At 49.9% G+C, this 21,583-nt stretch overlaps 10 protein-coding genes across 10 annotated transcripts; 6 read left to right on the top strand and 4 right to left on the bottom strand.

Annotated features, from left to right (window-relative positions):
- Positions 1-156: 156 nt before the first annotated feature.
- Positions 157-1,206, top strand: N7500_002339 (mitochondrial 54S ribosomal protein uL10m; the record flags this gene model as incomplete). The annotated part of the gene is made up of 1 exon (XM_056673485.1): positions 157-1,206. The coding sequence occupies one exon, from the start codon at positions 157-159 to the stop codon at positions 1,204-1,206; it is 1,050 nt and encodes a 349-aa protein (XP_056534010.1).
- A 253-nt stretch (positions 1,207-1,459) lies between these two features.
- On the bottom strand, positions 1,460-2,875 carry N7500_002338 (phosphatidylinositol-specific phospholipase C; the record flags this gene model as incomplete). The annotated part of the gene is made up of 1 exon (XM_056673484.1): positions 1,460-2,875. One exon carries the CDS (start codon positions 2,873-2,875, stop codon positions 1,460-1,462), a length of 1,416 nt encoding a protein of 471 aa, XP_056534009.1.
- Positions 2,876-3,577: 702 nt separating this feature from the next.
- N7500_002337 (Carboxylesterase type B) lies at positions 3,578-5,230 on the bottom strand (the record flags this gene model as incomplete). The annotated part of the gene is made up of 1 exon (XM_056673483.1): positions 3,578-5,230. One exon carries the CDS (start codon positions 5,228-5,230, stop codon positions 3,578-3,580), a length of 1,653 nt encoding a protein of 550 aa, XP_056534008.1.
- A 1,463-nt stretch (positions 5,231-6,693) lies between these two features.
- N7500_002336 (uncharacterized protein) lies at positions 6,694-8,289 on the top strand (the record flags this gene model as incomplete). Its single annotated transcript, XM_056673482.1, has 4 exons — positions 6,694-6,862; positions 6,916-7,019; positions 7,073-7,144; positions 7,216-8,289. The coding sequence occupies 4 exons, from the start codon at positions 6,694-6,696 to the stop codon at positions 8,287-8,289; spliced, it is 1,419 nt and encodes a 472-aa protein (XP_056534007.1).
- Positions 8,290-8,795: 506 nt separating this feature from the next.
- N7500_002335 (gluconokinase) lies at positions 8,796-9,581 on the bottom strand (the record flags this gene model as incomplete). Its single annotated transcript, XM_056673481.1, has 2 exons — positions 8,796-9,248; positions 9,342-9,581. 2 exons carry the CDS (start codon positions 9,579-9,581, stop codon positions 8,796-8,798), a joined length of 693 nt encoding a protein of 230 aa, XP_056534006.1.
- A 1,385-nt stretch (positions 9,582-10,966) lies between these two features.
- Positions 10,967-12,649, top strand: N7500_002334 (vacuolar protein sorting-associated protein 26; the record flags this gene model as incomplete). The annotated part of the gene is made up of 5 exons (XM_056673480.1): positions 10,967-11,186; positions 11,272-11,744; positions 11,824-11,848; positions 11,965-12,081; positions 12,423-12,649. The coding sequence occupies 5 exons, from the start codon at positions 10,967-10,969 to the stop codon at positions 12,647-12,649; spliced, it is 1,062 nt and encodes a 353-aa protein (XP_056534005.1).
- Positions 12,650-13,007: 358 nt separating this feature from the next.
- On the bottom strand, positions 13,008-18,344 carry N7500_002333 (uncharacterized protein; the record flags this gene model as incomplete). The annotated part of the gene is made up of 4 exons (XM_056673479.1): positions 13,008-17,869; positions 17,917-18,090; positions 18,143-18,209; positions 18,267-18,344. 4 exons carry the CDS (start codon positions 18,342-18,344, stop codon positions 13,008-13,010), a joined length of 5,181 nt encoding a protein of 1,726 aa, XP_056534004.1.
- Positions 18,345-18,739: 395 nt separating this feature from the next.
- Positions 18,740-19,397, top strand: N7500_002332 (E2 ubiquitin-conjugating protein MMS2; the record flags this gene model as incomplete). The annotated part of the gene is made up of 5 exons (XM_056673478.1): positions 18,740-18,812; positions 18,883-18,962; positions 19,022-19,147; positions 19,204-19,283; positions 19,337-19,397. The coding sequence occupies 5 exons, from the start codon at positions 18,740-18,742 to the stop codon at positions 19,395-19,397; spliced, it is 420 nt and encodes a 139-aa protein (XP_056534003.1).
- Positions 19,398-19,718: 321 nt separating this feature from the next.
- N7500_002331 (uncharacterized protein) lies at positions 19,719-20,140 on the top strand (the record flags this gene model as incomplete). Its single annotated transcript, XM_056673477.1, has 2 exons — positions 19,719-19,842; positions 19,917-20,140. 2 exons carry the CDS (start codon positions 19,719-19,721, stop codon positions 20,138-20,140), a joined length of 348 nt encoding a protein of 115 aa, XP_056534002.1.
- Positions 20,141-20,434: 294 nt separating this feature from the next.
- N7500_002330 (LYR motif-containing protein) lies at positions 20,435-21,405 on the top strand (the record flags this gene model as incomplete). Its single annotated transcript, XM_056673476.1, has 3 exons — positions 20,435-20,483; positions 20,551-20,711; positions 20,776-21,405. The coding sequence occupies 3 exons, from the start codon at positions 20,435-20,437 to the stop codon at positions 21,403-21,405; spliced, it is 840 nt and encodes a 279-aa protein (XP_056534001.1).
- Positions 21,406-21,583: the final 178 nt, after the last annotated feature.

Below are 21,583 nucleotides of genomic sequence, written 5' to 3'. Positions count from 1 at the left end.
CTCACCGCTTTTGATACGCCTTACCCTTTTGGGACCCAAAAAATATCACGCTTTGCATATTTCCCGGGGGCTGTCTTGACTTGTCTTGACCTGTGATATCACCTTCTTGAATTATTTGGGGATTGGTAAATTTACCACCTAAATTGATTATTCACAATGCCACCTCGGTTAAGATTTTCGTCGCTCCAACAAATCCCTCGATGCCAATATGAACTCCGAATTACCAGGAGCGCATCCAGTGCTGCGGCTCCGGCAATCACGCCAGCTGCTTCAATCGAACAGATGACACGCTCAGCGGCTCCGGTATCAAGGTTTCCTCCTACCCAGCCACCTTCGCACCGCAATCCCGAATACCGCCGGTCGCAACTCCTACGGTCATACACCTCCCTTCTCCGCACATCTCCTCTCATCGTGCTGTTCCAACACAACAACCTCAAGTCCATGGAATGGGCCGCCATCCGACGAGAACTAACCATTGCCCTGCAAAAAGTGGATGAGAAGATTGCTGCCGAAGGCCGGACAGCGCCGGCTATCGCTCCTTACATTAAGATCCAGACCATTCAGACCAGCATCTTCGAGGTAGCTTTGCGCATCGTCGATTATTTCCGGCCCAGCGAGACTTCCCTGGGTTCAGGAAAGCCCCCATCTGCAATTGACCCCGTGACACAAACCTCCGCCGAGCTTCCTGCGATCTCCGGCTCGAAGGATGACCCAGCTTTGACACACGACTTGTCGCGCACTGCCCACGCCGCAGTGAAGAACATGAAGGGCATGCACGAGCTTTCTCCTCTGCTCGTCGGCCCTGTTGCTGTGCTTTCAATTCCTACCGTCTCGCCTGAACATATGAAGGCCGCATTGTCAATCCTCGCCCCCAAGGAATCCGGATTCAAGGCCCCTACCCGCAAGGCCAACCCGGAATACTACGAGCCAGTCGTTCAGAACGGTCTCAGCAAGATTGACATGCTCGCTGCTCGTGTGGACAACCAGGTGTTTGATATCGATCAGACCAAGTGGGTCGGCAGCATCGAGGGTGGCATGGACGGTCTTCGCTCCCAGCTTGTCACGGCCTTGCAGAGCATGAGCTCCAGCGTTGCAACTACTCTGGAGGGAGCTGGCAAGAGCATCTACTTTACCCTGGAGAGCCGCCGCAGTGTTTTGGAAGAAGAGGAGAAGGGACCGGAGGGCGACAAGAGCGAATCGTCCTAATCTGGTCATGGTCATTCCGATTCATTTTCCTGTATAATAGATCATGTTCTGCGTTTCATCCTCAAGACCCCGACCACCTACTTCAGAATCAATGTATACTTGCGAGAAATCAACTTTGGTGCATCCCGTTTTTTTTTAATTTAACCCATGAATCATTGTGTTTCCTGTACATGTGAAGCAAAATACAAATCGCGCCTAAAACCGCGCCTTCAAGGCAAGTTTCCTCCCGGTTTATGTCCACTATATTCAGCATCTACTTCTGTCTCAAGCGCAGTTTGGCGTTCATGCCCACAATGCAGCGCACAAGATCCCAATCTCCATTCAAACCAACCCAGTCGGTAACAAGAATACCCGTCGAGCAGTCCGCATCATGCTCTTTACCTCGGCGACAGATATAATCCACAATAGCCGGGTTAACCTTAGCAGCAACCTTCTCGGGCCAAGTATCCGTCTTCCAGAAGTTACTAGCACTCAAGAAATTGACGTAAAAGGGGAAAGCCTTGGTCGCGTGCATATCAGCTTGAACACCCAACGGATAGCGACAACAGCTAGCCCGATCAATCTGCTCCGAGACGAACTTGATCTTCTTCTCGATATTCATACTCTCCAGCACCTCATAGAAATCCTGAATACAGAGTTGACCACTGGGACACTTAGCATGGGGAGTATTATCCGCCCACGTAGCAGCATCAATGCCCCAACCATTCCCACCATGCTCGTCCTTCAATTTCTGCTGCAAGTTAAACCGGCGCATGAGGATTACTTTGCCACGCGCCTCGCCCAGAGTCGGGATCTTGGGACGCACCCACCACCGACTACCTGCCTTAGCGTAGTGGTCGTGTAGGATACGCGAAAGCTGCTCATCAGTCGCGTTACCGGTACCCTCCCGCTTGACTGAGACGATCAGCGTCTCGGATGGGTTACGCTCGAGGAACCCGTTGACTTCATGCATCAGGTCGCGGAAATACTTGTTTCCTGTCAGCGAGACGGGGAACACGCTGTGTACGAGGATTAGCTCGTCGCGCGCTGCGTCTTCCGGGTACTGTGGCTGCACGCGGATATCAAAGAACCGCACGCCGTTCTCGAGTTGCTCTTTCGGGCTCACGGCCTGGCAGCGCACCGAGGGCGGCGCGATGTGGCATGTGGGTGAGTTGTGCGTGCCTGGAATTGATAAAGAGGAGAGGAGAGTGTCGTCGTGGAGCTCGCGCATCCAGGCGTTCAGGTGTGCGGACGAGAAGATTGTTAGGAAGGATGCTGGGACCACAAAAACGCCAGTGAAACGGTGTTTGGGGTGTTCGCTTAGTGCTTTCATGGTTGCTGACTCTGCTGTTGGGACTGGGGCTTGGATCTGGTATTTCTGGCCTTCGGCCTCAATGATAAGACGCATGTGCTCCTTGTCGGAGTGGATGAAGGAGCGTAGGTCAGTCTTCTTCGTTGTGAATGGCTCCACGTGAATGTCAACGTTCTTTTCCTCGAAGTGAGGGCTGTCCTGTTCGATGGCAGAGACAGCTTCATTGCGGGTTTGGTTGGTCAAAACCTGGGTGAGGTTTCTAGCCATTGTGCTGAAGGCATTGAACCCATCTTTCTCTGGTGCCTGGAAGCGCTCAATGCGCTTCAGAACGATTGGAGTGGAGGTGTTGTTGCGGAGGGTGAGGTATTCAGCGACCATGGTGAAACGGCAACTTGGAGAATTGAAATTGAACTCAGTCCCTGTGCGAAGGATTCTCAATCTCGATCGAAATTGGCTGCCTAGAGAACTGAGATCGAAGTGGGTTACCCCTCCACTGGGGATCAGCGGACGATCTCCGATAGGGGAGTTCTTGTTCTTGGCGCGTGAATCTGATTCGCGTGGACATTCTGATTCCACAGAGCGGAGTTCAAGATCTGTACATGGAGTATGTTGTACATACAAGGTAATGTTGGACATTGGTGTGGCGCCTGGATCGGCCCTCGTGATCTGAGCTATCATCCTCACTCCATGCACTTGCATGCTGTACACCACATTCGGTTCAATTGCCCGAGTTGAATCCAATATGCTATAAATATTTATATATATATAAATATATGTAGGTCCTTCATGCAAATGAAAAATTCAATGTTATTCTGCGAATTGCATAAGTTGAAGTCAACAAAACAACCTTGGTTCAGCCGCTGTCTACCTACCATGGATATACCTCAAGAAATATATAATATATTCGACGACACCTGAACGAAATATCTGAAAGCTGAAAAGACATCATTTATGATATGGTTACACAAGCAGCCAACTATTCTTGATGACTACATACATTCCTCTATCTATTTACTGAACCATTGAAGGTCCCTAAGTTGCCTGGCTAGAGAACCTGTCAATCCAAAGGAGAAACTCCCTCTAATAGGGAACCTGCTGGTGGAAGTAGTCCATGATAAATTCCACCTGCTTGGGCTTCGCAATGGGCACATCTTTAAACTGATTACCGAGTTCCATGACAACTCGGGAACCATCGGCACTATTGGGACTCCAACGCGCCAATGACTTACTACCATTGTAGGAGCCACCATTGTTGGGGTTCAGGGTCTTCGCAAAGTTGGCCCAGTAAGACGACATCTTCTCCTGAATTTCAAAGTCGATCTTGGTGAAAGCGTACCTATCGGAATTGGCGTAGAGAGCACCGAGTGCATACATGATCTCAGACTGGTGGAAGGCACCCTGGTCCTGGCTTGGGGGCGCATGGGTCCAGTAGTAGGTGTAGAAGTCCGCAGTGGCAGACTTGTACCAGTCAGTAGCGTAGGCCCACGAGCCGACAAGAGAGAGGTCACGAGCAGCAGCGTTCCAGGCCTGGGAGGCAACTGTATCATTGTTTTGGTCGGGGTAGAGCTTGAAGTATTCGCTGGAGAGGTTGCCGTATTTCAGTCCACAGTAGTACCGGTACTCATCAACGGTGTAGTTGGTGTTGGTAGAGGCACCAGATTCGTCCTTGGTGTTACCAGTAATCACGGGAACATCGTTGGCAGGGCCATTGATCAGGGTTTCGATATACTTGGATGGAAGCACGTAGTCGTCCAGAACAGGCTTGAAAATCAGAGGATACCCGGCAGAGAGTGCGGTAACCCACCAAATGGAGCTGTTGGTGACGCGATCCGAGGAACCAACCAGTAGGCTCTCCATGGAGAGGGTGCGCATCTCCTCAATTGTAGAAACGTTGTGTGCCTTGATGTAACTAGCACTATTGGAGATAGCAGTAGACATGTTGACGTACGAGGTGGCGAGGCCAGCTAACATGGTATCATAGGGGTATCTGATCCCGGATTGAGAGATACCACCGTGGAAGTACCCCGTGAAGAGGGGGCCATTGATCGCATGATAGACTTGAGAAGAGCCGAAAGATTGCCCAGCAACGGTGACACGGTCAGGATCCCCACCAAATTTGGCGATATTCTTCTGAACCCACTTCAGAACCTCCAGTTGATCCAGAACACCATAGTTACCAGACGTCTTGTGGCCAGTAAGCTTGTAGCCTTCTTCGTTGAGCTCAGGAGTAGCGAGATAACCGAATGCATCGTCACGCCGGTTGAAGGTGATGAGGATGACATCCTTCAATGCCATGCCACCACCATACCACCACTCCTGGTTGCTTGTTTCGCCGGAACCCTGATTCCAAACCATGACAGGAAGGCTGGCATCAACGGTCTTAGCGTTGGTCCAAATGTTGAGACTAAGACAGTCTTCACTAATGTCGGAATATGAGGCACTAGGACAGGCAGGGCCAAAGTCCGTGGCTTTCAAGGTCTTGTTCCATGGCTCGCGAGGCTGCGGTGCCCTCCACCGGTTCTGATATCCTGTATCGGCAGCGAAAGGAATACCCAAGAAAGCGGCTACGTTGGACTCGGCGCCATCGAAGTACTTATCCAGAGTGGACTGGTTAAAGTACTGGAACCCTTCAACGGGACCGTATGAGGTTTGGATAACCTTGTTCCAAAGCTGAGCTTGGGCGACAGCAGCACCCAGGGCCAGTGAAACCAGAGTCTTGGTCAGGAGAGCCATAAAGGATCACGGTGAAAAGGAGGACTGAATTGATTGAGAATCCGGTGCATAAGACCAGGAGTGGAGGGGGCCGATGATGTTCTTATAGTTTGTGAGCTTCTTCACCGGTGTAGTCGACCTACGTACCTGGCAACGTGGTATTGGCAAGGTACGCTTGGCACAGTCAAAGCTTGAAATAGGTCAAAGATCCATGCAGCAAATCAAAAGAGTATGCAACAGACGTACCGCGTTATTTGGTGTCTCGGTCTTCAGCCCAGTGAGTTTCGGGCCTTGCAGGATCGGCCTCGGTTTCTGTATTGAGTTAGGGTGAAGACGATCATGTCGATGCTGTCTCCACCTCCGACACGCGGACACAACACGGACAGGTTCCGAGTTTTTTTGGTTCGTGCAGAATCAAGTAGATTCTTGCAGTTGGCAAATGAATGATGCCAGTGTTTATCGTAGGGACCCAAGCCCAGATTCGAGTGACTGACAGGGACAAGTCGAATCTGACAGTCACGATGGGGATACACCCTTGTGTTTCTAGTTCAGACATGGGCTGGAAACCCGACAATAGCGTTGTAATTCTATACTTATCCGAGCTTGATGCTGGATAGTGTAGTAGCGTCCAGGGTGGAGGTTTGAAAGCCGTGGTACCTGCATGATGATGGGATAGACTGCAGTGGATCTCGCGGATCGTTTTTTCACACCATTACACCTACATCAGTTATATTAACGAACATTGGAGATATCCTGATCTGCTGATATAATGAAGAGGGTGCTACGATTGCCTCATTAGAACGAGATATTGATGGGTGGGTGGGTTCTTATACTGGTCTCTTAGCTTGTCAAGTAAAGAAGGACAAAAAAAGTGATCCGTACCCCAATTACTCCCAGCGCAGGATCGAAGTCCTGACTAGTTTCACCATTACTGAGCTTCCCAATGCGGTATCACCCGTGATCATTGTTTCACTCAGCAATCAGATGGCCTTGTGTCTCTCACCCACTCAGCCACCCAGGGAGGATTAGGTAGATTACCTTGGACTAGGGTTAAATAGACCAAATCTCACTGTTTCTTTCATATTGAGTATGCGCCAATTACCTCTACGGATAGTACATAAACGCCTTTGGAGGTCTATTCACAGTCTTCATCTCATACTGCCTAGCTGTCCATGTATATAACCTGAGACATTTTCCGTCTGCTTGCTCTTCCCAATTGACAGTTCATGTTGGAGCCAATCGGTAGAACCATTTTCCTAGGAAATTGAACAGAGACAAAGGAAGTAGACGATAATGTCAATGCCATACTTCCCCATACCCGCAATAGATGCGGGGAGATCACGTGGGTAGCATCGGTTAGCGTCGGCGTGCGGGCAGAACAATCGATGCTCGAGAGACAAATAAAGTAGACATGCTCCTTTCTCTTCGGGAATTTCAAAAAACTTCTCTGAAATTTGTCTCTACCACCCCGTCCTTCTTTTATCATGAGTTTCAGCCGCAGTGGGGGACTCACTGCCCGCAACTTCAGGCCTTGTCTACCCCAGAATCGTCTCCGCATTCGCTCCACCCTACCACCGCTCTTGTCCCGGAGATTCCATGCCAGCTCTCTACTATGGGGGATCAAGTCACAAGTTCTAAAGGATGTTGGCGAGGGTAATTGCTACATCTACAGTTTATTCCTCAATTTTTTCACTTACAATTACCAGGCATCACGGAGGTCCAGATCATTCAATGGTACGTGGAAGAAGGGGCTCATGTCGAGGAATGGAAGCCTCTGTGCCAATATCAGTCGGATAAAGCTGTCGATGATGTGAGTGATGTCTTTATGTTGGTGTTTTCCGAATTGGTGACTGACGGATCCAGATTACCTCGAGATATGAGGGCGTTATCAAGAAATTACATTTCGAGACAGATGATACAGTGCCTACAGGAAGGGTGTGTACTACCTTCGCTCTTCCCCCACCTGAGCTTCACACCGTAAGTACCTTATTAACGAGTCTTGGTAGGCACTCTGCGACATCGAAGTTGCAGATGGAAAATACCCCGATGATGGCCCGCCACACGAATCAAGGGCAGCGCCGTCTGAACCTACTCCAGCCTCTGAGATTGCACCTGCAAATCAAGCTGCCGAGTCCTCTCCAATAGCCCCTCCTCCTATCGATATCCTGGAAGAGACACCTAAGTCAAAGCATGCATCCCTTGCAGTTCCTGCAGTACGCGGGCTATTGAAGAGCCACGGCGTGAACATCCTTGAAGTCACCGGAACCGGCAAAGAGGGGCGGGTGATGAAAGAAGATGTACTGAAGTTCGTAGCAGAGAGAGATTCTCCAGCGATTCCAGCATCAGTCTCCGGATCACCAGACACACGACAAGCAGAGTCAATTGTCAACCTGACCCCGATACAATCACAGATGTTCAAAACAATGACCAAATCCCTGAACATCCCCCACTTCCTCTATGCAGATGAGCTCAAAGTCAACGACATTACCGCCATCCGCAAAAAGCTCGCCAGTGATAAGCGCGATCCTACCAAAATCACCTTCCTCCCCTTCGTCGTCAAGGCCGTCTCACAGGCTCTGACCGAGTTCCCACTCCTCAACTCGAAAATAGATACCTCCGACCCCACAAAGCCCAAGCTGGTCATGCGTGCCAAGCACAATATCGGAATTGCTATGGATACCCCAAATGGTTTGATTGTGCCAAACATCAAGGATGTCGCCAGCCGCTCGATTCTTGACATTGCCGCCGAGATTGCGCGACTCAGTGCCCTTGGCCAGAGCGGCAAGTTGACGCCCGCTGATATCAGTGGCGGTACTATCACCGTGTCGAATATCGGCAACATCGGAGGTACATATGTGGCTCCGGTGCTCGTGCCGACCGAAGTAGCAATTCTTGGCGTGGGTAAGACTAGAACTGTGCCGATCTTTGATGAGGACGGACAGGTTACACGCGGGGATATGGTCAACTTCAGTTGGAGCGCGGACCACCGTGTCATTGACGGTGCGACAATGGCGAGGATGGGTAGCAGAGTTAAAGACCTAGTTGAGTCGCCCGAGCTTATGCTTCTAAATCTTAGGTGAATTAGACAAGTCACCGTTTGGATGAAGTGTCAAGCTATACCTAAATAATCACAACTTTGGGGTACATTTCCAGACACTGCACTGCATAATTGATTTATCTAGTTTCCTAGCTCAAATGTATCATAGATTGAGCTTCTTAGTATATAGAGAAAGCGAATAAAAGAAAAATAGGCAGGCCAATTTATATGAGAATGCACATCGAAACAAAGGATATCGCGTGGCCTGCCAAGCCAGACAGTTGATATATCAACACAGCACAAAATAGAAGCTCGAGATGTGAGCTTCGAGAACGCCAGATCTAAAACAGACCGGTGCCATAGCCAAGCCGGCCAAAACACCAAACACCATAGGGAGGAACCAAATCAAGAAACAGAAAACAAACCCCAAATGCTAAACAATCCTCCATGCATAGATCCTACCCATTTTCGCAACCCACGTGGCGATGAGACATCACCAACAGCCACAGCCCCACCAAGTGAACTCAGTCCCTTCCACAGAAGGATCAATCACTTATACTCAGCGAGCTTCTCAGCCACAGCATCAATAACACTGCGCCCGACATCCTCCACCGTGCCTTCAACATTGATAGTAATGGCATCCCACTCATCCTTGGGCTCCTCAAGTGCAGCAAGTTGCGACTGCACCATACTGCTCTTCATGTAGTGTGATTGGCGCTGTGTGACCCGTTGCAGCAACACATCCTCGCTGAGCTTGAGGTAGACAAAGTGGATCTGCACCCAGGACGAGCCATATGCAGCAACGCGCATCACATCCCGGTATTTCTGCTTCAGTGCGGAACAGGCTACTACCACCCCGGCGGGTGGGTGGAAGTTGTTGGCTTCTGAGGGGGAAAGCGCGTCGATTGCTGCTCGTCGGAGGGAGATCAGCCAGTCCCAGCGATCTTCGTCTGTGAGTGGTATGCCTCTGCCCATTTTGTCCTTGTTCGCGGCGGGGTGGAACTGGAGGGAGTAGTTTGTTAGTCAGGTGCGTATATTATAGAGTTTCTGTGGTTTCCGGGGTTGGGTGCCTGACGTCTGCAGGTAGTTACTTACGTCGTCGCCTTCAAGGAATGGGATGCCTAACTCAGTGCGTAGGATATTGCCGACGGTACTCTTTCCACATCCTGCTGGACCGGTCACGACCCAGATATGTTGCATTTGCGCGGGTTTGGAGGAGGAGGAGGAGGAGGTTGCTCCGTTGGTCCCGTTGGCAAGGTCCGGCATGCGCGCCTTGATGGTGGAATCTATGACGGGAGCGTGGGAAGGCTGAGGTCGTTCCCCTGCGGAAAGCATGTTGAAAAGAAAGATGTGTTGAGAAATGGATTGGATTTCGAGTATGATAATTTGGGTCAAGGTGGAGGTATGACGCTGCAGTGATACACGGGAAAGAAAGTTGTCTATGTGAAAAAGAGTCTACTGTCTACTTATATTGTTAACGGTGGGTCGGAAAGATTCCAGAAGCCGAGTGGGGGGTGAAAGATGACCTTACGGTTATTGGTTTATATGTGGAAGGGACCTGTCGGAAGCTGTAGGAAGCTGTAGGCACCTGTAGGCTAGGCTAAATAGCGTCTTTTAACAAAAGGAATTAGCCGACATAAGACTTATGTGTGACTCGTGTACTCCGTACGGAGTACTTTATGGAATAATACTAGATACTATATACTCCAATATAAAATACTTGCATTCCTTCATGATGTCACGGTATTTGGGTATTACACTAACCCCCACGCTAGCAAGACACCGCCAGTTTGGATTCTTCCAAGGTCAGTTTCCTATCTGACCTTTTTCTGATATATGAATTCATCCAAGTATCTTTAATGCTTGACCTGTCCCCAAATAAACCCCTCAGTTGACAGAACCCACAATCTGCGAGATTGGCAGATCTTCTCAATGCTTGAACCTTCGTACTCCGTATACAGATCACCGATACTCAATCCCGTTCCGGAAAATGTAGTCTCATCCGATAGGATAGCACATACATAAAAACACAGGGGAATATGCATGGTGATTCCGTTCCACAGTCACACCGACTCTACGGAGTACCCGTGATGGGCATGACCAGACATGATGATTTTCACTTCGAAATCCGGGGAAGAAAGGGAACTTCCGGCGGGGTCAACAAGTTGGATCCTTGCTCAGACTAAAGCGTGTTCTGCTCATTCTCTATATTGTATATATTGTATGGTCACGAGGGAAACTGCGGGAAGCGGATTCCGACACATCCGATCTCGTGTTTGTCCGGAGTTGTAGGGTGTACTGGGTCCTGATCCGTATGGTTAATTTGTATTTGGACGCTTCAAAGACAGCAAAGTGCCTCAGCTCCAATCGGAGGGAAATTATGGAGGAGCTCCTCCTGTAGATCTGACATGTCTGAAGGGCCCACGGAGTCGAAAGCCCAAATAATTCTCAATGGATATTACTTTTGATGTTAGTTCTAGAATCAACACGAACAGCAAGAGGGACCAAATGCAGCTGGAGCTGCATATGAAGGAGTGTCAGATATCGTACATACCAGATCTTATATATCAGTTCTATGCAAACACATACCAGTCCATGGGGGCGGGGCGGGGAGGCGGTATTACATAAGCCATCTCCAGGCCACCGCGACAGCTCCAGATCATCAAAGCTCCGACTTATTGGTTCGGGCCTCGATAGCTGCAGCCTCAATTACCTCCACTATGGCTTCGCTCTTCTTTTCCACCCCAGTCGATATCGATGTGGTCCTTGAAGACCTCGATGAGCGCCAGACCGTTGACGTCAAGCTCGACAAGGGCCGCCGCGAGCGGGTCCCTCTGTACATGGACGGCGAGTCCGTCAAGGGTGCCGTGACCATCAGACCGAAGGATGGCAAGCGACTGGAACACACGGGGATCAAAGTGCAATTTATTGGCACGATTGGTGCGTCGGACCTGCTACCCAGCCTCTCCTAGCCGAATTCGCTCTCACAGATTGACCGCTGACACCTTTCCATTTCGGAATACAGAGATGTTCTACGACCGAGGCAACCATTATGAATTCCTTTCGCTGGTGCAGGAGCTCGCCGCGCCCGGCGAGCTGCTTCACCCGCAGACCTTCCCCTTCAATTTCAAGAACGTCGAAAAGCAATACGAGTCATACAATGGTATCAACGTCAAGCTGCGCTACTTTGTCCGGGTGACCGTCTCACGGCGCATGGCGGACGTCATTCGGGAAAAGGACTTGTGGGTGTACTCGTACCGCATGCCACCCGAGAACAACAGCCCCATCAAGATGGACGTCGGTATCGAGGACTGCCTGCATATCGAATTCGAATACTCCAAATCCAAGTATCATCTCAAGGATGTCATTGTTGGTCGCATCTATTTCTTGCTCGTGCGACTCAAGATCAAGCATATGGAGTTGTCTATCATTCGACGGGAGACAACGGGATCCCCACCAAATCAATATAACGAGAGTGAGACCTTGGTGCGATTTGAGGTATGTGGTTTATTGAACACCCTCGATGTGATATTGGGGACATGGAACGCAGATCACAAGAATGCTAACGTGAGTGCAGATTATGGACGGTTCGCCATCGAGAGGTTAGTGAACGCCAAAACTTTGGACCTTGCTATGGCCCCCAACCCGCGGGTCCAAATGGATCTTGCGAGGGTTGGCAAACGTAGGATAATATTGATCAAAGCTGACTTTAAAATAGGTGAAACCATTCCAATCCGTCTGTTCCTTGGTGGATTTGACTTGACGCCAACATTCCGCGACGTTAACAAGAAGTACTCGACAAGGTACTATCTCAGTCTCGTACTGATTGACGAAGGTACGTTCTAGTTACCCCATGCTTTCTCCATTTTTTTCTCCTTGGCAATCTTCACAGTCCATGACGCATCCCATAATGCGGGGTGCAGAGACAAAGATGATGCATTAGCCGTCGGCAATTGAAGTTACCCAATACCATTATTCAGGTCGGCCCGTGTTGCATCTTTTTGCCGAAGTGCATCCGAGACCCCCAAACCCGACACCCCCAAACCCGACTCTCAACACCCCCACGCTAACCCCTTCTGGCGGATACTCCACCGATATAATTTACCATACACTCCTCCCGTTTCTCATACAGTACTGGCCTACAATCTTAATGTCTGAAACTAATCCCAACAACAGATGCCCGCCGTTACTTCAAACAATCCGAAATTGCGCTCTACCGCCAAGCCCCCGAGATCGCCCCGAACCCCCAGATCGCACAGCAGCAGCAAATTCAGCAGCAGATGCTCCTCGAGCAACAGCGCCAGCAGCCCGCTCTTCCCCCGGGCTCTGCTACTGCCGGACCCGGCAGAGAAGCCGCGCCACTTCGGCAGGAGCCTCAGCCTGTTCCCGCGCCCGCAGCATAGACTATCTTATTCTATCCTATTATCGTTCGCGTCTTTCTTACCTTTGGTATCTGCGGATCCGTTCTTCTATACCCGCCTCTTGTCTCTGCCCTCGATTTCCCCTGCTCCTCTCTTACTCACTATTTCCTTTTTGTGTCCGTTGACTCTGTCTTACGACCATGTCACGATATCACTCTGTAGTATACTTTACTCCGTCTACATTCGTGCCAAGTCTCATTTCACATCGAACATTATTTTAGATTCATATTGTATGTGTTAGTCCGAGATGACTAGAGTCTAGAGTCTAGAGTAAGAATAATGCATCAATCGCTATAGCACGTAGCACACGAAGCCGGTTCATACTTCATGCACACAAGCCCTAGTTCTGATACCCAAACCGACCGATCTCTTGCAGCACCCTTCCCAGCGCCTGGAGAATTTGCCCATCATCACGCTCTTTACCAGCGACCTGCACAGCGCGCACAACTAATGGATAAATCCACTCGAGATGTTTCCGATAGTGGTGCACTTCCGCATCCCCAGCCTCGAGAACGGAGACGGTCTTCAGTGAAGGCGGATCTGGGATAGCCGATGGCTCACTCTTCAGCTCGACCATGCAGACGAGTAGATGGAGCAGGGCCTTGCGGGCCGGCGTGGGCTGGGGCATCAAGCCGCGTAATGGCTGGTCTGCAATGTAGGACTTGAGCGAGACCGCACAACGCAGGAGTAGGTAGGGCGAGACTGAGCGTGCGAGCAGAGCTTGAGGGGATGGGGCGTCTGTTTTGATATCGGCGTTGGATTCTGAGTACGCGGCGAGCTCGAAGAGCGTGTCTATGAGGGCGTAGGCTATACCCGGGCGCAGAGTTGGCGGTGAGTCGAAGGTACGACCGGGGCGTACGGTGTAGAAGTCTTGTAGGGGTGCGTTTTCGAGACTGGTGGTGGGTAGGTCGAAGCGGAGGGGGGCGTAGATGAAGGAGGAGTAGAAGAGAGCCCGGGCGAAATCGCGGCGTACGGCGTCTGGGATTGCTGCTGCTCCGAGAGATGGAAGGATGAGAGTCTTCAGGCGGATGAAGGCGTTGATGTCGAATGCTTCATCTGCGGTGGTTCGGGAGTTGGGGAGTTTGTGGGCTTGGAAGCCACGGGCGGAAACAATTCCATTTGTGATCTCGACGATGCGTTCCCAGAACTGAGATGATTCAGACTCGTTTGTCTTTGTGTATTGCTTTTCGACGTAGGGGACAGCGACTTGGAGGACATTCAGAGATACTATTGTTGCCTTTTGCCAGAGGAACGGCTGGCGGTCCTTCCCTTGCCATGTGTACTTTTGCGCAATCAGGGCACCAAGGTGTGCGAGCGAGTTTGCAAGAGCACCATTCGTAAATACGTCTTGCTTGATGCCGAATTCGGCAATGTACCAGCTAACAAGATCCATGGTTCTTTTCGAGAAGGCCACGAACGCTGGTCTTCGAGTGTCACTGCCCGGGCTCCATTTTGATAGTGCTGAATCAGATAGTTCGGCAAGGCACAAAAGAATATCCGGCTGGGAGTCCTCTTTCTCCAGGCAGAGCAGTTTGATACAATCAATGACTAGCTCTTGTAGCTCCGAAGGCCGGTCGACATCTGGAGAGTAGCGCGGGGAGACCGAGTTCCACACAAGCAAGCTTAGATGGCGAAGGACCTTTTCAATGTGTTTCGTGGTCAGCTGGTCTTTATAAAGACGATAGACCTGTTGGAATGTATGCAGATAGGCTAAAGCAGCATCCTGGTTAGGTTGGTCTAAGTCAAGCCTATGCTCATCACTGGCAGGGTGTCCGTTTGCCCAAAGAAGCCAAGCACACTCAAGAACATCGTTGCTAAGTTCACCTCCGTTTTGCACCCGGAGGAGAATCGCTGAGAGACTAGAGAAGGTTGCCTCGCTGAGATCCAAAATATGCAAGTCAATCAGACTTTGCAAGTACTTCAAAAGTCGCTTCCAGGACTGGTCGAACTTCTCGTCGCGCACAAGGGTCTCGAAGAAATTCGTGATCAGATTTGACAAGCCCTTGATCATGACCACTGTCGTATCCACCCACGCCCTGAAGTCCTCGGGTCTTGCATTGCTCCGATTATTTTTAGCTCGAAGCAGAGGGGTCTCGATTCCCTCGGCCATCTTGAAGAGAACCATATTCAGGCACAGACGCCACGCTTCGGGGGAAAGCTGCTGCCCATAGGCATCGAAGATGCGCAGAAGCGTATGGACGGCGCTATTTCGAATTTCAGGTCGACTATCTATTGTGATATCAACGATACGAAGCAACAGCAGCAGCCACAATGAGTTTCGAGAAACGGAGGGATCCTCGTCATGAGCCAATTCAGCTAGCTCTTCTTCGCTAACGGATGCATCAACATGTCCAACTGAGATCTGCTCAATTTGGCCCTGGAGAAAGTCGGAAACGTTCCAGAAAAATGAGGTGGTGGTGAGCGAGATGTTGAAATCTTGTGTTTGCGATGTAAAGCTTGAGAAGGCATTCACCAAGCTCAAGAGACAGGGCGCCGGTAGCAGAGAAAGGAAGTCGGATGCGACAAGGTGCAAAGACTTGTAAGCCGCACGTACCAGACGAGGGCCTGCTGGCAGAGCCGATAATCTGCGCTCTATCGGGGTGGAAGACTGATCGCCAGTTCCAGGATCCAGGGGAGACTGGAAAACACTGGATATCAAGTCAAAAACCAGGTGCCATCCATCCACGAAAGTTTCTGCATATTGTTCCAAAATGTCGTTTAACACTTCCAAGCTCTGTTCGTGGATTTCAATCACGGTTATCGGTAAAGACTTGGAGGTGTGCATGTCTGAGGCATAGAGCGATGCAACCTGGGCTTTCAATGTCTGCAAATTTCTCGTCTGCAATTGATTGTAGACTTTCTCGTCTTCAACCCTTTGTTTCATCGTTGAGAATACAAGTGAATTCAGAATTGCGCTTGCCTGCAGGCGAAGATTCGGACTGACGGTAGTATTTGCGGAAGCCGAGATGAGGCTTTGCGTCACCAGCTCCCATGCTTTGCTGTCCTCTTCTTCGAGCGACGAGAGTCTTCCAAGGTTTGCCTTGGCCAGTTCGTTCCCTTTTTCTAACACAAATTTAAGTTCCTCGTCTTGCATTCTTGATTTTCCGACGGTATGCGATACACGCCGAGAATTTTGGTGTAAGCGTCCACTTCCTTGGGAAGATTGCGGCGTTCGAGGCGTTTCTGGTACTTCATGGGTATCACTTGGGTTGCGATGCTGTTCTGTAAATGTTGACAGGTTTAACAAGGCCAATGCTATTTCCTCAAAAGATGCACTTGGAAAATCACTAGTGCTTTCGAGCATTTTGCTAGAAGCCGCCTGGACCGCAATTACCTCAGTCCCAAGATTAGCCGTCGGAACGTCGTTTCCTGGAGTGAATGAAGTCTCCCCAGTCCCACTAGCCGATTTGACCATCGCGCTTGAGGACATGCCAATCACCAGTCCAGTATATTGAAGTGTCTCAAAAATTATGGACCAAGCCGGCTGATCCAATGTCGGCCCCAGAGCAATTCCGAGGTTAAGTAAAGCCCGCATACAAAGGAGGTTCCTTGTGCTTAAAGACACGGGTGACCCTTCCCCTGCAGTTGCTGCTGCAGCTTCCATTGCCAAAGAACTGGAATTTGACATATCCGCACTTCTTCGTTTCTTTTGGAGTGCATCACTTTGCTGTGGGCCAGTGGCAGACACATTGTGTGACTTGGCACCACCTGCACTCGCAGGGGTGGCGGCCTTCCCAAGAGTTGTTAAGAAAGCATCCCGGGGAACAGCCAATCTCAGAAGACCCGCCACATGAGCTAACTTTTGGAAAGCTCGAACGAGATTGTGGTAATACTCATCATCCAAGGATGCGCGCAAAAATGTAGAACAAGCCGCTAGGACAGCAGGCCAACAGTTCTCTATTATCCCCGCACAGGTCTTGATAGCAGAGTACTGTATATGAGACTGCAGGTCCAGAGGATTTATGGGAACATGTGATTTTTTCGACGGCGAGCTAGACTGAACCCGGGGGGGTTCTGCTGTGAAATCCTGGGAAGACCTGGCAGAGTCGGGTCCTTGAGCGGGGCTCATAAGTCGATTCTTGCGTTTTTGCTTTAAATCAGGAACCGTCAATGGGAGAATGAATTTCGCGAGCCCCTCAGCAAAACTACTGATACAATTCAGAACAAGGCTGTAGATGTAAGTGTCTGGCGGTGTGGGCGGGTCTGTCTTGTCAAGGAGATCGATATATGGCGTACGAACAACACTCCACTGAGTGCTAATTCCAGGCACCTTGGTTTCACTTGGAGGGACAGTTGACCCAATAACACCAGCAACCCCGCCGGTTTCAAGAGTTATTTGATCCTCTGTGGTGGACCTTGAGTGTTCCGCGCGCGAAGGTACTGTTGATTGATTGCTGACGCCAATCAACGAAGGCTTCTCTGAAGCTAGCCGAACAAGCGCAGCCATATGGTCGCGGAGGATATTTTTTCTGCCTTCTTCGCCGTCATATAGAGTGTAAATTAGCCGCACGGCACCCGGCTCGGAGTATAGCCCTCGAAAGACTTCCATGCAAAGCAGTCGTTTCCAAGGTGCTGTCCCATCCGGCTCAACGAGATGGGTTATCAGACTCAATGCCATCTCGCATTCTGCGGTCAAGAGAGACATATGGCGTTTCAGAAGAATGAGAAGAATTCGGGCCACTCGGACGGTTTGAGCGAATGAATACCTCTCAGATAGACAACGGACGGCTAGTGGTAACAACCGCACACGCAGCACTTGCGAAAGTTCGGGATGTCCCACAAAAAGACGGCCGCTGTTCAGGAGAATGCTCTCGATAAGTTCGAGCACAAAAGTCGGGGATAGGGTTCGTGTTCGCAGAAACTGCAGTGGCTCACCATCGATCAGACGACAGAGATCATCCAATACTCGTAATGCATCGTAGGCGAAGTAGCCGATGGCGAGCGGCTGCCCATCGACTTTGATGGTTGTAGTGTGTTTAGCATCATTAGTAAGATTGTCTTCACTCGAAACTCTCTCAAATATCGATACTACTAGTTGTTGGAGGGTAGCCGCAGCGGTACTAGAGACTGCAGTTGTTTTGCTTGCCTGTAACGTGGCGCATATTTCCAACGTATTCGCAAGAAGCTCCCCGCTCAGTTCATTGGAATAATATTGCAAAAGCGAAGGCAGAGACTGTAGGATTTTGAGCTGAATATCAAGGCCTAGAAGAGGTTAGCGCGGTTTAAGTGTTATGATTTGGTCACTTTACTCAAGCTCGTTGTCTCCTTCAGGCCTCCCAGGACATCTTTCAAACGACTCGAAGGTAATGAGCGAGATGCAATTAGTCTCTGTAAGCATATCACACCAATTCCAGCAAGCTTTGCATGCCTAGTATGGCATGCAATGATGAATGGCTCAACGAAATTCGGTTTGCGAACAAGGTCTAATGACGACTTAGCGGTTGGCAACTGACTAAAAGCCGTTTAATAACGTACCTGCTGCAATTTGAGCCTCTGAGGTTGACGGTAATGCTTTGAGCTCATTCAACGATTGTTCAGCGGCCTGTCAATGCTTCGTTAGTGTGCCACGGCCGATGATGCATAGAGGATGATCACCAACATTTCGCAAATCGGAGTTCTTTCTTCGAGACTCATGGATCAAATTGGCGATCTCTGTCTGCAAGAATTGGGAGGACATTTCTGGTATAGGTTCTTTGTATCAGAACATGGCCAGCACTGGCTAATGCCCGAGGTCCCGATGTCAACAGTGCAGGGAGGTCTCGACCGCAGATGAAGAGATCGGTGTTTCTACACCGGACTAGTTGCAAATCTAGAGCTTCCAAGCTAGGCTCATGTGAGCAGCAAGAGAACAATGGCTGCGATTCTCCTATTACAATGATTCCACGATGGGATCAACAAGGCGTGGCATCATCTCCAACAGGTGCCAAGCTATCGATAAGCCGTATCACACGTGACCTGGCTCCAACTTGACCGCCTAGCGCATTGCCCCTCTTGTCGCAACATCCCTCTTTAGCAACTGCTCACACTTCTAGTGACAATTCCAGCCTCTGAACCCACTGCTCGGTGCTCAAAATGGCTGCTAAAGTCCCAAGAAACTTTCGCCTCCTGGAGGAGCTTGAGAAAGGCGAGAAGGGTCTAAGTGCAGGTACGATTGACTCCTACGATCTCCGACCTTGTCCGATCATAGGTCACTGACGTATCTTTCTTATTTCTAGATGCCTGCTCATATGGACTCGCCGATGGAGAAGATATGATGATGAGCAACTGGAACGGAACCATTCTTGGTCCGCCTCACGTTAGTCCTGGCTCTACTCCCCTCCACCATAAAACTATCGCTAATCTGCCGTCTTTCAGAGCGTCCACGAGAACCGGATATACAGTGTGAACATTCACTGCGGACCTGACTACCCCGATAACCCGCCTACCATTCAATTCGTCTCTCGAGTCAACATCCCCTGCGTTGATCCTAGCTCTGGCAAGGTATGAGAAGGGTTGGTACCAAAACATAAAGCCATTACTGAGTGAATATACCACAGGTCGATCCGACAAAGCTTCCAACGCTTGCGCAGTGGAAACGGGACAACACCATGGAGACTGTTTTAATTGAGTTGAGAAGGTGAGTTGGTCGAATGGTACAATATCGATGGTTGGTGTTGACGCTTTATCCAGGTACATGGCTTTGCCCCAACACAAGAAGTTGCCGCAGCCCCCGGAGGGCTCGACTTTCTAGTCCAGCATGTGACCCACTTCAGTGTAGGCGGATCTCGGAGTATCAGGGTCGGCTGCATCTATTTCCTGGCTTCTTCTCTTTTTCTTTGACTCTAGAGCGTGTACAGTCTCTGCATCAAGGCATTGGCAGGGGCTCTTTTGGGCCCCAACTTTCAATTTTCATCCCCATATTAGGTTATTCATCTGTAAAGTGTTGTTTCGTGGAACTGGGCAGTGCGGCAGGCGCCTGTTTACCAATAACAAAAACAAACGCAACTCTTTGATATAGAGACAACATACTGAGTAGAATGATTCACCTAATCAACCCATGATCATGTTTCCCATGTGCGAATTCGACCAGCCCTTGGGGAAGAGGTCCAACAAAGGGCGTGAGCCATCCAGCACCAAGGTCAGGGCAGAACCATGCATTCAAGAGCCCGATGGCCATGAAGGTTGGATACATCAAGGTAAGCAGTGCGACGTGATCAGGATGAAAATACATGTGATAGCCTGCATACAATGAAATGTTTTACATATACAGCTCTTCTTCTCCAAGTGCCCGGACAAGCCGAACAGTTGATGAAAAAGGAGTTCGCGTCGATCGGGGGTAGTGTGAGCCCAATGACACTGTGCGACGAGGCATGCGCAAGCACAGGGGCCAAGTCGCGGGGTCCAAAAATAGGAATAATCAAAGTGTTTCCTGGACGGAAACTTTCAGAGATTAAACTGAAAAGAACAGATACTACACTTGATCTAAGCCAATAGGCAAAGAGAGCTGAAGAAGAAAAAGAAGAAGAGGAATCGATGGGGGCGCGGGTAAGTATATATAGACAATCAAAGGTCATGTGACCTACGTAAAGCGGTACACACGTGCAGTATACACTAGCCTGATTGGGATACCGACCGCAATAATGTACATAAATACTGCAAAACACAAATTTACTTACAGTAGGCGGTGAATAGGCGGTGAACCTCCCTGCAGGTAGAAACGAGATAAGATACGTGATTCTTGGCTCAGTTTGAGCTAACATTATTGGTACAACCTTTGAAACCAGCAAAATGCATAAAGTGCTAGTGCCCAAGTACTCTGGAGCTCATCGCTTTGCTTGTAAGAGATGGCTCCCCACGCTTCCCTATATTTCGAGTCCTTCTAGCTAACAGTTTGTCTCTGATAGGTTTGGCACTTTATCGAGCACTTCTCCAACAATGCCGCCCTTCCACAGTTGACACCGAATGGCTGGGTGAAATCAAACCTCTCATTCAACGGAATTTCCGAAAATACAAGAAATTACAAAGCCCATCACAATCCGCCAATGCCTTGAAGGCAGGCTATGAGGTATGCCCGTCGAATATATGTCTGAGCCAAGCTTATGTGCTGATATGTCATCGCCTTATGACAGGCTCTAGATCTCCTCTCCTCGTCTCACGCCAATCAACAAGATGCGCATCGGATTACAACTCTCATACTTCAAGCAAGGTCACAGAAAGATAAATATGCTGCTATGCAGAGAAAAGCCCGGCCAGTAGCACCGCCCGCCAAACCTCTTACGCCCAAGAAAGCCCGAAAGGAGAAATCAATTCGCTTCCAGGAGGAAACATCTCAGCGACATCCAAACGCCACCTCAATCCTAGACCGACCTCGGCCGCTGGGTGACAAGAAGCGCAATGTCCCTGTACTTGTCAATGCACGCGGGCTTCCGTTCTTGCGATATAAAAAGCCGCAGCCGAGAAACGTCAGCAGTGTGCTACGAACAAAACTTGGGCGTCGGTGGAACTGGATTGAGCGTCGAGATAGACTGAAAATAGAACTACTTTTCGCCAAAGACGAGGAGGAGTGGGATCGCATGACCAAGACGAGGGAGCCATCCACTTGGTCTGAGCATCCTGCAAATGCCATAGCCGAAGTCAATGCCAGAATCGGACGCTTCGATATGCATTCCAAAGAACTTTCAGATAGCATGTGGAAGATTGTTCTAGCTGAAAAGGCTTTAGCGGAAGAAGAAGCTAGCCAAAAGCGCCCAAAGGAATGAAACCGATTGGTGGTCTACCTTGCCGCGCATGCATGGTTGCCATCCCAATGCCCATTTCCCTGGCTCTTCGAGCAGGCGGATGTGGGTCAAGCCGTATGGCCAGTATAGCCTAGGTCCATATCTGACCGCATCGGAGCCACCTGCGTCCATGGCCGAGCCATTTTCAATATCGCCTTGG

Source organism: Penicillium coprophilum (genome assembly GCF_028826855.1).
Source record: "Penicillium coprophilum strain IBT 35676 chromosome Unknown utg000002l_segment0_segment1, whole genome shotgun sequence".
Taxonomy (NCBI): Eukaryota; Fungi; Ascomycota; class Eurotiomycetes; order Eurotiales; family Aspergillaceae; genus Penicillium; species Penicillium coprophilum.
Note: the sequence above shows the minus strand (reverse complement) of the source record. Positions and strands in the feature narration are given on the sequence as shown.